Source organism: Rana temporaria, chromosome 2, assembly GCF_905171775.1.
Source record: "Rana temporaria chromosome 2, aRanTem1.1, whole genome shotgun sequence".
In the NCBI taxonomy this organism is placed as follows: domain Eukaryota; kingdom Metazoa; phylum Chordata; class Amphibia; order Anura; family Ranidae; genus Rana; species Rana temporaria.
The window spans coordinates 363,161,509-363,177,211 of NC_053490.1; the positions used below are offsets into that span (position 1 = coordinate 363,161,509).

At 45.8% G+C, this 15,703-nt stretch overlaps 1 protein-coding gene across 1 annotated transcript in view; it reads right to left on the reverse strand.

Annotated features, from left to right (window-relative positions):
* GNAI3 (G protein subunit alpha i3) overlaps positions 1-15,703 on the reverse strand; it is a 105,946-nt gene that overhangs the window by 61,155 nt on the left and 29,088 nt on the right. Inside the window, exon 2 of the mRNA XM_040337640.1 lies at positions 8,478-8,520. Within this exon, the coding sequence (XP_040193574.1) occupies positions 8,478-8,520 (43 nt within the window). The remainder of the gene's footprint in view (positions 1-8,477; positions 8,521-15,703) is intronic.

The following is a 15,703-nucleotide window of genomic DNA, read 5'->3' on the forward strand; positions in this document are numbered from 1 at the left end:
TTTTTTTTATATTGATAGGTGGATGGTGTGTGTCGTAAAAGGATAAAATATACTGTATATACACCAGTGTTAAATAAATTACACCAAGAATAATAAATATACACAAAAAAGTGCGAAGTCTTGAGCAAATGAAGATCCAAAGAAAAATTGATTAAACGTCCTTAACCACTTAAGACCCGGACCAATATGCAGGTAAAGGACCTGGCCAGTTTTTGCGATTCGGCACTGCGTCGATTTAACTGACAATTGCGCGGTCGTGCGACGTGGCTCCCAAACAAAATTGGCGTCCTTTTTTTCCCACAAATAGAGCTTTCTTTTGGTGGTATTTGATCACCTCTGCGGTTTTTCTTTTTTGCGCTATAAACAAAAACAGAGTGACAATTTTGAAAAAACGCAATATTTTTGACTTTTTGCTATAATAAATATCCCCCAAAAATATATATATATATATATATAAAAAAAAAAAATTTTCCTCAGTTTAGGCCGATAGTTTTGGTAAAAAAATAAAATAAAAAATCGCAATAAGCGTTCATCGATTGGCTTGCGCAAAATTTATAGCGTTTACAAAATAGGGGATAGTTTTATTGTATTTTTATTTTTATTTTTTTACTACTAATGGCGGCGATCAGCGATTTTTTTTGTGACACATCGGACAATTTTGACACATTTTTGGGACCATTGTCTTATTTTCACGGCAAAAGAAAATCTATAAAAATGCATTGTTTACTGTGAAAATGACAATTGCAGTTTGGGAGTTAACCACTAGGGGGCGCTGAAGGTGTTAAGTTTGACCTCATATGTGTTTTTAACTGTAGGGGGCGGGGCTGTACGTGTGACGTCATTGATCACCTTTCCCTATATCAGGGAACAGACGATCAATGACAGCGCCACAGTGAAGAACGGGGGAAGCGGTGTTTACACACAGCTCTCCCCGTTCTTCAGCTCCGGGGACCGATGGCGGGACTCCGGCGGCGATCGGGTCCGCGGATCCCGTGGCCACGGAGCTTCAGAACGGGTCGCGGGTGCGCGCCCGCCACCCACGGCTGGGCACTTAAAGAGGACATACAGGTAAGTGCTTGTGCCCAGCCGTGCCATTCTGCCGACGTACATGTGCAGGAGGCGGTCCTTAAGTGATTAAAAAGTGACTCAGCAGTGAAGCACATAAAATAAGAAGAATTTCTTCTTAATCCCATAAAGAAAAAACCATGTGTGGTGAAGAAAGTTCATGCACCAAAAGGCTCCAACCGACGTACATGTTCAGGTTCAGAATGTACACTGCAGCTCCTTACCAAATTCTAATGACCACTGCGCAAACTGAAAGGTCCAACAGCGCTTCAAGGGACCAACTGATCCCATCCAAAGACCAATTTTCGCCAACCAATGGACATGAGAGCATGTCTCCCAAGTTACTCAAAACAAAATGCAAGAAACGCTTTCATAGTGTAAAAACGTCTAGCAAAGTTTATTAAGTAATGGAATTGACACTTATATTTTAAAAATAGCAGACAAGATTCACAGGCATCGCGCGTTAGGGGCACGCTCTCATGGAATTAGGAATAATTTCTTCTTATGCTTCACTGCTGAATCACTTTATAAGGACTTTGAATTTATTTTTCTCAGGATCTTCATTTGTTATAAGAGAAAACTGAGGAAGAACTGACCAGTGACGCAACGCGTCGGGTGGAGCCTTGCAACGTCATTTCCGGTGGCGTTTTAACAGAAGTACGGTGAGGAGGCCTGTGTGTCACTACTCCTATTGCTTTTTACTGCGGTTTTTATCCTTACTTGATGTAAGCAGTTTTTTTTACTAAATAAATTTACTTTTAATTTGGCAATATTGCACTATGGCTGTTCTTTGCTTCCTTTGAGCGCCATTTATACAAGAAGTGCCATTCCTTGGAGCGAGCTGTTTTGGACGTAGTTCTTAGTCTTCGCCTGGAACCTGGATGCCTTTACAGATCCATCAGCAGGATTCCTTATCTGGACTATCTGATGAGCCTTGTTTGACCCTTGGGTCATTGTTGGAGGTGAGCAGCCAATTCATAAATTTAACAGTCGATGCTTGGATAGATGTTTTGTATGTTTTTTCTTCTATCAAGTTATCTCTATGAGATGTTTGCCTTTATATGAACTAACTCCTACCATTGGGCTTTAGTTGGACTTTATTCACATTCATTTATTTATTTGTAGGTTTGGATACTCAGCATATTTTTTTCTTTGAGTATACTACTTTATGGTACATTATTGAATAAGCGCACCATTCTCATCTTTTTATTCTTCATTTGTTCATGATTTCACATTCATGTATAGTTTTTACTATTAGTGTAATTTAACGCTGGTATTTTTACTTTATGTATCTGAACTCCTGTTGCTGGCAACTACAATCATTCAACCATTGCGCAGTGCTTTTTCTTTTGAGGTAGTGTATATTGTTGGTAAAAATCAGTTAGCCATAGCATTAGCTCGTAGACTGATCGCACTTAAATGGAACTTGCCAACAAACTTTCGGAATAACGGACCTAAACAAATAGGAAGGCTGACCTCAAGTCAGCCTGCATTTGTAGGAGTCTAGCCCTATAAATACCTGCCCTCAGGACACCTTGCACGTCATACTATAATTATATAAAATATTATATATATATATATATATATATATATATACACACACACATATACACATATACACATATACACATATACATACACACACACATATATATATATTTTCAGAAGTCCTTCATTAATGGTCACTCTGATTATGGTACTTACATTTCTTGAAATCTGTCTCCTCTGGATGATTTTCTTGCTGAACAGCAGGCCACTTACACCACCTCAGCTCCCGTTGGAGATGCCGCCTTTGGGGGTTCCCGATCTACAGTGCCACACTCTTATTATATAGTTAACCTTGTAAGTATGGTAGAGAGTGGGTTTTTATTAGGGTTGTCCCGATACCGATACCAGTATCGGGACCGATACAGAGTATACCCCCGATACTAAAATAGAATACTTGTTCCCCCCCCCCCACGCAAACCCGTCGCCGCCGTTAATCAGCGTGCGGGGAACATTACAGCTTTCGTTTGAATAGCTGTATCCCCGCCGCGTATAGACACTCCCCCTTGCGCGGGATTGGACGGATCATCCATTATGTGGGGGACATGGCTGCATTATGTGGGGGACATGGCTGCATTATTTTTCTTAATACCTGCCCTCAATCCACTCATCCCTGTCTGCGGACAAGTTAGCAAGAATCCGAGACTGCATCCATGCCTGCATCCATGCCTGCATCAAAGCCTGTTCCAGGAAAGAATTGCAATCATTGCTAGGTATGCTGAACTTTGTCATGAGGATCATTACTCAAGGTAGGTCTTTCATTTCTCGGTTGTTGACACAGTTACCCATAGCCTCCGACTGATTTTCAGGTCAAACTAGATTCTGCAGCTTTATTCAATTTACACATGTGGGACAAGTTCCTTCAGCACTGGAACTGCATCACCATGTTCATCCCTGCATGTCCGTGTCATCTTCTCTGGTGATTACCGATGCTGCAGCCACCAAAGGCTATGCAGCATTCTTTGGCACTCACTGGCTAGCAGGACCATGGCTGGTCAAAGTCTGGCAATTTCCAGGTTTGCACAAACATCAGCATTGTTTAAAAGTTACCCTATAGTGTCCACAGAACAGGTGTGGGGTTACCTATGGAGAGGCAACACTGTAGTTTTTTTCCCCCACAAACATCAGGCTACCTCCGTTAAAGGTCGCAGACACCTGTGCTACTCTGGCCCCGCACTTCTCGTTATTAACGATGGATTCGATACTCACTGGCTCGGCGTGGTAGCATTGATCGTCAAGTCATTATCAGCTAACACACAAAGGTAAAGCACGGCCTGGAATACTTTCCAGTCGTTCCAATCGTGGTACCCTAGGCTCGATTGTTACAACATTCAATACCTACTTGCTTTCGTGGTCTACTGTCACTGGCAGCTTAAACTTTCCCGCAACACCGTTAAGACATTTTTGGCAGGAATCCAAACACTTTGCGTCCTTGCTGCACCCCGATAGCCCCTCTGTTTACTGTACATCCCATTAAGGCCATTTTAAAGGGATTTCAGAAGAGTAACCTCCCAACTGTGGCTAGCAGGCTCCCCGTCACAGGTCATATATTCCATGGTATGCCCGATATGCTTACCAGGTCCCCTTTCAGGGCAACTACCTAGCCTAATCCTCAAGGCAGCCATGTATCTGGCTTTCTATGGTTTAAGGCCGGGGGGAATTTACTGGAGCGAAGTCCCATGCGCTCTTAATTAATCAGTTAGTCAGGTACCCCAACCATTTATGGTTGCACCTAGACACCTACAAGACACAGCAGACAAGAGCTGGTACCGCTTAAAGTTTTTTTTGAGACCAGTACTGCTTGGTGCCCGGTAACAGTTCTAGACCAACTCATGGCACAGACAGTGGAAAAACCCAGGGGTAGTCCACTCTTACCATTCGCTAGCGTCTCCCTTACTACAGCGCAATTTGTCAAACATTGCCGCACCCTCCTTTTGAACCAATGTTTGGACCCCAAATCATAATCTGGCCATTCTTTCAGGATAGGAGCTGCTTCTGCGGCTCTCGACAAGGGGTTCCCGGTCACGTCATTAAGAAGTTAGGTAGGTGGACTTCGTCATGCTACTCCAGGTATTTCCCAGCTCTGACCGCATGTCAGCCTAAATTTGTAGGAGGAGTTTGCCCTATAAACACCTGCCCTCAATCCACTTATACCGTCAACGTTTCTTTTCACGGTATCCCACCTACCCACCCGTTGCCCTTTTGTTTTACTTACTTTCTTTACTTATTACTTCTTTGGTATGCCCCCTTTTAGGTATACCAACCTTGTGACCACGGCACACCCTAGGTCACTTTTCCCACCTTTCTCCCTTACCTTTCCTGGACTGTCTGTAAGAGACTCCAAGTACAAATATATCTCCTATGCAAAACATACAGAGCCTTAAAAAAGTATTCATACCCCTTGAAATTTTCCACATGAAACCAAATGTAGGGCAATCTTAGACAACCTGTAATAGTCTTTAAAAAACTTGAGACTGGGGCAGAGGTTCACTTTTCAGCAGGACAATGACCCTAAACATACAGCCAGAGCTACAATGGAATGGTTTAGATCAGGGATATGCAATTAGCGGACCTCCAGCTGTTGCAAAACTACAAGTCCCATCATGCATCTGCCCCTGGGTGTCATGCTTGTGGCTGTCAGAATCTTGCTATGCCTCATGGGATTTGTAGTTCTGCAACAGCTGGAGGTCCGCTAATTGCAAATCCCTGGTTTAGATCAAAGCATATTCATGTGTTAAAATGGCCCAGTCAAAGTCCAGACCCAAATCCAATTGAAAATATGTGGCAAGACCTGAAAAGATGTGCAAAGCTGGCAGAGACATCCCTAAAAAGATTTGCAGCTGTAATTGCCGCAAAAGGTGGCTCGACAAAGTATTGACTTAGGGGGGCTGAATATAAATGCATGTCACAGTCTTCATATATTTGTAAACAATTTTAAAAACCATTTATAAATTTCCTTCCACTTTACAATTATGTGCCACTTTAAGTTAGTCTATTACATAAAATCCCAACAAAATACATTTACGTTTTTGGTTGTACCATGACAAAATGTGGAAAATTTCAAGGGGTGTGAATACTTTTTCAAGGCACTGCACCCATTATGTCAGGAATTCTGTGTGAAAATGTTAACTCTATATGGTCCCAGTGGATTGAGCATTTGTACCCTTCACTTTCTTAGGCCAGCTATGCTTTCTTCACATTTCTATGATTGATTGTGGCATGCTACTAGCTCTAGTCCATATACTAGGGCTGCGCATCTTCACAGGTCTCACGATTAAATGCGATTACGATTATCAAGTCCACGATTTGATTTGATTCCGTGATGCATCACGATTGCTGATGCGCTTCCGCTTGGGCCGCCCTTCCTCAAAGCAATCTTCTGGGACACATCACAGGTCCCAGAAGATTGCCCGGCTATGCAGGACAGCTCAGTGAGACATGCGCACCCGGCTGTGAAGGTGCAAGCTGTCACAGCTGGATGCCCACAGTAGCATTGCCAGCGCCGTGGACAGGCAGGGGAGAGCATGGAGTGTTCGGGTGGCCACGTCGCTGGATTGTGGGACAGATGAGTGTCTTTTTATTAAAAGTCAGAAGATACACTTTTTTTGTAGATTCTGACTTTTAATAAACAAAACATTTACTGGAACTGCTTTAAATTAAAAATAACCCCACTCCCTTAAAGCGGAGTTCCACCCAGTGGAACTTCCACTTTAAGCACTCCTCGCCCCCTGACATGCCACATTTTGCATGTCATTTTTTAGAGGTGGGGGGGGGGGGGGCTCTTTTTATAGTCGGACTTCCTGTCCCACTGTCCCGGCCACCTAGGAGGCGACTCCTCTTGCCCTAGGCGGACCCTCCGTGCCAGCGATCTTCTGGGACACAACACAGGTCCCAGAAGATTGGCTGGCCAATGGCAGAACGCAGTGCGTGCTCGGCCATGAAGCCGTAACTGTCATGGCAGGGTGCCCACAGTAGATTTGACGGCGGAGAGGAGGGGGGCTCCGTGCAGCCGCATCGATGGACCGTGGGCCAGGCGAGTGTTGGTTTAATAAAAGTCAGCAGCTACACTTTTTGTAGCTGCTGATTTTTAATAAACTAAAAATAGGGTGGAGCTACCCTTTAAAAAGTGCACTACAGGGTACAGCAATTAAGGCATGAGGATGCTGGGAGGTCAGGAGAATCCACAACTGACAAACAGCCCTGTGAGTTTCACTGTACTGTCTGTGTGACATTTCTCTGGGCTTTGCACATTCCAGCACACTAGGAGTTAACAAAGTGGAATGTGCAAAGTGCCAGAGAAATGCCGGCACAGACAGATCACGTGTAGGAGTACAGTCACACACTGCTGATAAAATACCTGTGGTAATAAATGCCCGTTATAATCCATTAAGTGGCCACTGCTGTAATGTGCTTTTTAAAACATATGCAGATTCATACCTCATGTCTCCGTGTGTATAGAACTGTATATGCCCCTCATGTGACTACATGGTCCGGCCTGCCTCTCTCCTCTGAAGTCTAACATCTCTCCTGACGTCAGTTCTCACCCCCGCCCACCGTCTGTAGCTAAACAAGTATCAGATCACAAGAGAGGCGGGCGGGGCTGAAGTGAGAAGAGACTTGAGACGAGGAATGTGAGAGGAGAGAGGAAGGCCGGACCATGGTGTCACATGATCGCATGTACAGTTATATACACACTGAGCTATGAGGTATGAATCTGCAGATATTTAAAAAAAGCACATACAGCATCCACTTAATGGATTCTAACGCGCATTTATTACAAAACAGGTATTTTAAAAGACACACTCGGGGCGATCTCTCGGGAGGGGCGGGGCGCGTTGAATGACGTCACGGACATCGATTATTGGGCTTGCATGCATCGATGCTGCATCGGGGGCCCCCGAATCGCAATGCACTGATTCGACGATTATATTCAACACCCCTACTATATACTGAATTCTTTAAAAATTGTATTTCTTTTACCATTGGTATGGTTGCTTATCTTACTGTATATTTACCGCCCTGGGTGTTGTTAATTCACAATTTTGTCATAGGGGGAGCTTGGCTTTGTAATGGAGCAGAGAAGGACTGTCGAGGATGGCAAGTGGTTTGGGTGCAAGAGGGCCCAGGTTGTGACCTCTCACTGCAGGGATGCACAATACATATCGCCTGATGCCTGGAACATGCAGTTTAGGGTGCGGGAAGATAATCTTTTGTGTTTGTTTTTTACATTTAGCCCTGCCGCCAGAATGCTTCCACACACTCCAGTAAAGTTAACCCCCCCCTGCACGCTATGCAGGGGTCCCAGCTGCAGGCCCAAGACCAGCCAGGTAGAGGGGATGTGTTCCTGACTCGGAAGCAACGTGTATGATGCCACTTCCATGTTCCCGCTGACAGTTTCCCCAGCCATCAAGGCCAGGAAAGCATTGAATGCAGTGCAAGAAATGCAGGGTCTTTTAGACCCAGTATACAAAGTACATTAGGTTAATCCCCTAGATGCATAGCAGAGTGTCCAAAGTCAATCAGATTGAAAACAATATGTTTGTATATCTGAGTCATCAATTACAAACAAATAAGACATAAGGATAGAGAAAGAACTCAGAGATAAAAGTCCCGTAGGGTCAGAACTAGGTTCTGCTGTAGATGACATCAAGAGGCATATTGAATGTCTGTGAGCAGATTGTTCCATTAATTGTGCACAAACTGACCTGACACAAAATCAAAAGTGGATATAACGGGCCTGCAAGACAGCAAAGGTTCAGGCTTAGGAAGCAGAACTACTGATGCTGCTGCGAAGGAAGATTCTATTGACAAACGTGCATAAAATAGTCCACGTCATACATGCAGTAAATTGCAGAACCTGAACTTACTTCATCTGCTTCACAATTGTGCTTTTACCAGATTCTCCAGCACCTGAAAGACAAAATATTAGCAATTTACTTTCTCATCATACAGTGTTTAAAAGGTTCCAAAAACTTGTGTATGCAACATAAAATTTATGCTCGCCGGAACCACTGACTTTTGGCACTTGTGTACAGCTCCTTGTCTGACAGAAGACAGTCTGGTGACCGGCTTCTGTCGAACAAGCATGCTAGAACACCAGCATCCACTGGCTACAAGCATTGATCAGTGTGTTCTGACTGGGGGGTAAACTGAAGCACTAACTGCTTGTGTTAGTACAGCGATCTGTACGGGTTTATTTTTTTGTTCAGCCTGCTGGCTAGTAATGCTGGGACAAAGCTTACACAGCTATGTTCAGTCATCACTGGTATTTAAAATACAGGACAAAAAGAAAAAGTTCTTTGTCAAAAAATGATAGATAAACCAATGTCACATAATTATGTAAACCAGGGCTCGACAAATACCGGTCGCCAGGTCGCCATGGCGACTAGAAATAGGGTCCTGGCGACTTGGCTTGGAAGGGGGGCACCATCTGGTGGTGAGCCGTTGGTATTACAAGTTATTACCACCAGATGTGTAAGCTGGCGCCATCTGGTGGTGGCCGTTGGTATTACAAGTTAAGCATTACAAGTTAAACAGCAATTCTAATGTTATTTTTCACTGCCATCTTCTTCCCTCTAATTAGAACCCCCAAACATTATATATATTTTTTATCCTAACACCCTAGAGAATAAAATGGCGATCGTTGCAATACTTTCTGTCACGCCGTATTTGCGCAGCGGTCTTACAAGCGCACTTTTTTTGTGAAAAAATTACACTTTTTTAATTAAAAAATAAAACAGTAAAGTTATCCCCATTTTTTTTTTATATTATGAAAGATAATGGTACGCCGAGTAAATTCATACCCAACATGTCACGCTTCAAAATTGCGTCCGCTTGTGGAATGCTGACAAACTTTTACCCTTTAAAATCTTCATAGGCAACGTTTAAAAAAATCTACAGGTTGCATGCTTTGAGTTACAAGGAGGTCTAGGGCTAGAATTATTGCTCTCGCTCTACCAATCGCGGCGATACCTCACATGTGTGGTTTGAACACCGTTTACATCTGTTTTCCGAATCTTCTCTGTAGCTTTAAGATAGGCCTTCATGGCCCTGACAATATCCAAGGTATGCAGCAACCCTTCCTTTCTGGAAGTAGGTTTCGGAAAAAAGGATGGTAGAACCAAATCCTGGTTCAGGTGAAAACTGGATATAACCTTTGGTAGAAAGGAAGGACGACGGAGAACCACCCTGTCCTTATGCAGAATAAGATATGGTTCCTTACAAGATAAGGCTGCCAATTCTGATACTCTTCTGGCGGAAACTATGGCAACCAGAAATACCAACTTCCTTGTCAGCAAAACCCAAGGAATTTCAGCCAACGGCTCAAAAGGTTGTTTCTGCAGAGTTGACAGAACAAGATTTAAGTCCCACGGACAAAGTGGTGACTTCACCGGAGGATTAATACGCAAGACCCCCTGAATAAAGGTCTTAACCAGCGAGTGGGTGGCCAGCGGCCTTTGAAACCATACTGACAAAGCCGAAATCTGTCCCTTGATTGTGCTTAATGCCAGGCCTATATCCACGCCTAGCTGGAGAAAACTTAATACTCTATCAATGGTATACTTGCGGGAATGCCACTTCTTGGACTCACACCAGCCTACGTAGGCCTTCCAGACCCTGTAATAAAATTACCCTGGAGACCAGCTTTCTAGCCCTGATCAGGGTAGAGATTACCTGCTTAGACAGCCCTCTACCCCTGAGAATCAGGGATTCAGCCGCCAGGCCGTCAAATTTAGACGCTGTAATGCAGGGTGGAGGATCGGGCCTTGCGAGAGTAGGTCTGGCTGTAGAGGAAGAGTCCAAGGGTCTCCCACCGCCATCTTTAGGATTAGTGAGTACCATGCCCTCCTGGGCCATGCTGGAGCTACCAGGATGACTGGTTTGTGCTCCACCCTGATCCTGCGCAACAGGCGGGGTAGTAACTGTAGCGGAGGAAAGGCATATAGAAGTTTGAACTGATGCCAAGGGCAAACCAACGCATCGGTTCCGCAGGCCATAGGGTCCCTTGTCCGGGACATGAACCTGTCTAGCTTCTTGTTGAATCTCGATGCCATGACATCCACGTCTGGCACTCCCCACCTCTGGCAGGTTGTCTGAAAGACTTGTGGATGCAGAGACCACTCCCCTGGCGACAGAGTCTGGCGACTTAAGTCCGCCTGCAGGTTGTCCACTCTGGGAATGAATATCGCCGATATGCAGGGCACATGAGCCTCTGCCCACCGGAAAATCAAGCTCACCTCTCTCTGAGCGGCTTGACTCTTGGTTCCCCCTTGGTGGTTTATATATGCCACAGCCGTGGCATTGTCCGATTGTATCCTCACCGGGAACCCCTGCAATTTGGATGTCCAAGCCTCGAGGGCTAGCCGAGCAGCTCTGAGCTCCAAGATATTGATGGGCAACTGCATCGCTGCCTCTGCCCAAGTACCTTGGCGAGTGTAACCATCCAAGATCGCTCCCCAGCCTTTCAGGCTGGCATCTGTGGTCACTATCTTCCAGGCCACGGGGCTGAAGGATTTTCCCTTCAGCAGATTCTGAGGGTTTAACCACCAGCACAGACTTTGCCGGACTCTTGATGAGAGTGGCAAAGGAAATTCCAAGGCCTGTGGCTTCTTGCTCCATGCTGACAGAATGGCTGCTTGTAGGATGCGAGTGTGGCTTTGAGCGTAAGGCACCGCCTCGAACGTGGCCACTAGCTTGCCTAGTAGTCGCATACATAGGCGAATAGTTGGTTCTCTTTTGCTTAGAACCAGATGTATCAATTCTTTGATGGCCTCGACCTTTACCAGAGGCAGGAACACTCTTTGCTGTTCTGTGTCTAATGTCATGCCGAGGTATTCCAACCGTCTTGTGGGTTGGAATACTGATTTTTCTCGGTTTAGGATCCAACCGAAAGGGAGCGCCACAAATTGGAAATGACGCTGGGCCACCGTGAAGCGTAGAAATCTTTGATGTGGCTGAAAAATCGGCACATGAAGGTAAGCATCTTTTACGTCTATAGACGCCAGAAAGTCGTCCTTCTGGAGTGCGGCGGCTGCTGACCGAACAGATTCCATCCGGAAAGAGCGAACCCTTAGGTAAACGTTTAAACCCTTTAGGTCCAAAATTGGCATGACATCGCCGTTGGGCTTTGGAACGATAAACAGATTGGAGTAGAACCCTAGCCCTCGCTCTTGGGCTGGTACCTCTACTATCACGCCCTGGCAGAGCAGATGATCCAACGCCGCCAGTAAAGAGGCCTTTTTTGTTGGATCGTTCGGTACCCTTGACTCCTGATAATGAGGTGGAGGAAATTCTAGAAACTCTAATCTGTAGCCTGTGGCCACGGAAGACCGGACCCACATGTTGGGGATATCGGCTTCCCAAACCTCCGCAAAAAGACGAAGCCTTCCCCCCACCTTTGTGGGTGGGGGCGCCCCTTCATAAGGCAGATTTAGGGGCTGGCTTTGCTGGCTTACGATACCACTGCTTCTTGCCCCCAGAGGCCTGTCCCTGCGACTTATTGTTAAAGTTTGATCTCGCGGGAGGCCGTCGATACTGCCTGGAATTAGAGGGCCCCGGAACAGGGGAGAGCTGCCTTTTGAACGCAGGCCCCCGGAACTTCTTTTTGACTGGTAAAAGGGTACTTTTGCCACATGATATAGTCTGAATATATTTATCTAGATCTTCTCCGAAGAGTCGTCCTCCATGGAAGGGAAAACCTGCCAGAAGTTTTTTGCATGGGGGCTCAGCCGCCCAGTTCTTTAACCATAAGAGCCTTCTCATGTGTACTAAAAATAGTGACAAACGAGACGCCTGCTGAATGGAGTCTTTTATAGCATCCACCGCAAAGCACAGAGCTCTAGGAATATCCGATAATTCTTCTGCCTGCTGGGCAGGAATGTCCTTAAGCATTTGTCTTGTCTGGTCTGTTAATGCCTGACAAACCCCAATAGCAGCCACTGCTGGCTGTATCACTGCACCTGCCGTAGCAAAGGAGGCCTTTAAAAGTGTCTCAAAACGCTTATCCACCGGCTCCTTAAACATCTGTATGTTTTCCACCGGGTAAGTTAAAGATTTATTTACACAAGAGATGGCGGCATCCACAGCTGGGAGAGCCCACTTCTTGGAAAATTTTTCTTCCATAGGGTAGATGATGGAAAATCTTTTAGGTGGTAAAAAGATTCTATCTGGTCGTACCCAATCCTGAAAGATCAATTCCTCTAAAAGAGGATGGACTGGAAAAACAGCGTTGCTCAAAGGCGCTTTCAAAGAACCCAAAGATGATACCGCCGAAGCCTGAGGCTCCGGTAAGGGCAACTTAAATGCCAGGCGGACCATGTCTGTCAATGACTGAACCCACAAGCTCTCCGCTTGGGAGGCTAAGACTGGTTCCTCATAAGTAGACTCCTCATTCCCTGAACCCTCTTGGTCCTGGTCTAATTGATTCTCCTGAGATTCTAATTCCCCAAGGGAGAGAACCTCAGCATCTGGGGGTACACACCCAGGCGATGGAGACCTAGTCCGCTTCTTTCCCGACATAGAATTGGCTATCATAGTTGCCAATCTCTTCTCTAGCCCCCCTAAGGAAACGGCTAGCATTCTCTCTGTGACAAACACAGGGTTGGGTGGATCTGACCTAGCCTCAGCACCAGACCCCCCTAATGGCTCAACCAAGGCGCCCACCACTGGATTAACTTGTGGGGAGAGTACCGGCATATCCCAACTCGAACCTTCAGAATCTGAGGGGGAACCCTTTTGTTCTTTGGCACCTCTTGCCACTTCCCTTGATCCTGAAGCTTTGGAAGCCATGGTACAATACCGAGGTACCCCTACTTACAACAACCGACTGATGTAGGTAGGAGAAAAAACTATGTGGTTTTAGGGGACAGCAGTGTACAACTAATGCTCAAAAAACCCAATGGGGAGACCAGTATGTGTCCCTTCCTTTTTTTTTTTTTTATTATTTTTTTTTTTAATAGTGTTTTTTTTTTTTTTTTTTTGGATCCCGACTCCTTTTTCCTTCTTTTTTTTTTATTTTATTTTTTACGGAATCACATTGTCTCCCCACAAGAGAAAATTGCAAGTATCCACCTGCTGCAAGGGATTTTTTTAGGCTAGATTGAAAAGCTAGTTCTGTTGTCAGAACTGCAATACTTCCTTGCGCCACCGGGTGGCACTGTGCATCAGGCCTGCACTGCTGCCACTCTGTGTCCTCCTCTCCCGAGCTCAGAAACAAACTGAGCCATACAGCACAGAGGAAGGGCCGCCCCTTCCTCTTATGAGATCCAACGTCCCGCCCCCCCTCTCTGAACGGCGCGAATCTCGTCTATATCCTTGCGCACGCGCGCGCGTGCCCGTGTTACGGGGGGGCCATGGTGGAAGCAACATGCTGCAGGGACGCTGGAGAGTTGAACGGGACACAGAGCAAAACATCCGCACGGCACCCAGCCAGGTAAGAACCCCAGGTAGGCCCAGACACCTCCCTAGTTCAGGGTAAAGAGTAGGCACCACACCAGTACCCCACCTAGCGCCCAGCCAGATAGAACCTGCAACACATAGACCAGGGAGATCACACATATGGGGAGCAAAACACAGACCATCCTGTCTTACACAGACATAGTGGCCCCAGATTGCCAATGCAGGAGCATACTCAGGCAAACTCCCCCAAAGATCCCCCTAGAGAGCCTGCTGTCGAACCAAGTCCCGCAGTCCCCCCCTTCTTACCTGCTACATGCCGCAGGACCTTGCACAGCAAGTGGTCCAATCTTCCCCCTTTCTCCGTGGGTGGTGTCTAGACCTTCAGGCCCTGGGGTCCTTTGAAGGAACCCACTGTCCTGGACCCATATAGAATCCTGGCAAACAGGAACTTTAGGCCCCCCCGAAAAAGGTTCCAAGTCCTGGGCCCAGGGTCCAGCTCTCTGAAAGAGAAGCATTATGGGCAAAACCCCACGGTTAAGGGGCCCGGGTACTGTCCACTTTGGCTCTGAGGCACTTTGGACAGATCCGGTTAGCCTGCCTTGATCCCAAGGATGTGGAGGCAAAGCTATTCTATGACCAACACCTAAGACACTGGCGAAAAAACTGAGGTACTCCTCCTATGGGAGGGGGTTATATAGGGAGGGGACTTCCTGTTTAAGATTGCCAGTGTCCATCACCTGAAGGTACTCCATATAACCCACATAGTAATGAATATGCTGCTCTGTGTCCCGTGATGTACGATAAAGAAAACTGACCTAACTGGCACAATACACAGTTCAATGTTTGCCAAGCTGTGTGTGACTTCAAACTGGCCTGAATAGTGAATGTAAATTTGTGACTGTTGGCTGACTGCACTCCCCTACACGGTCAGCTGGGAAAAAGTTCCTGGCAGAGCAGGATGCTTTTCTTTTGCATCCAGTGCCCATGGAACCCTACACTAAAAATAAAAAAAAAAGGAACCTTTACAACATGTCTCTCTATTGTCTGCTTTTTGACGTCTATGGCATTAGCAAGCATTACTGGTTTTAAGACAATTTATTCAATAGAATGGTGTTCAAGTGCAAGTATTTATTACCGTATATACTCGAGTATAAGCAGAGTTTTTCAGCACATTTTTTGGTGCTGAAAATGCCCCGCTCGGCTTATACTCGAGTCACCTTTTTGCGCCTGATCTCCCGGACTTTGGGGACCCGGTGCCAGCCGTAGGTCACCTGGACCCCAAAGTTTGTTGTCCGGGGGACCTACGGCCAGGGAGCACTGATTTTTCAAAGCTGGGCACCCCTTCCATAGACTGCCATGTTAAACGTCAGTCGAGGCATGGACACAGTGAGGCATGGACACAGTGAGGCATGCAGATGGACACCCTAGGCTTATACTCAAGTCAATTACCTTTCCCAGTTTTTTGTAGTAAAATTAGGTGCCTCGGCTTATACTCAAGTATATACGATATTAGATACATTTTTCAGAAAGTGACCCCATCGTTTAAGGGTAAACTAATAACATTACTAGATATAGCTGTATTAACGTACTGTAAATCTCTATATTACTTGCCTGGGTAAACCCCAGAAAAAAATAAAAATAAGGATGAATTGCAATTATAAAGCAGATGGCAAAATCACGTCATGTCAATATTTGC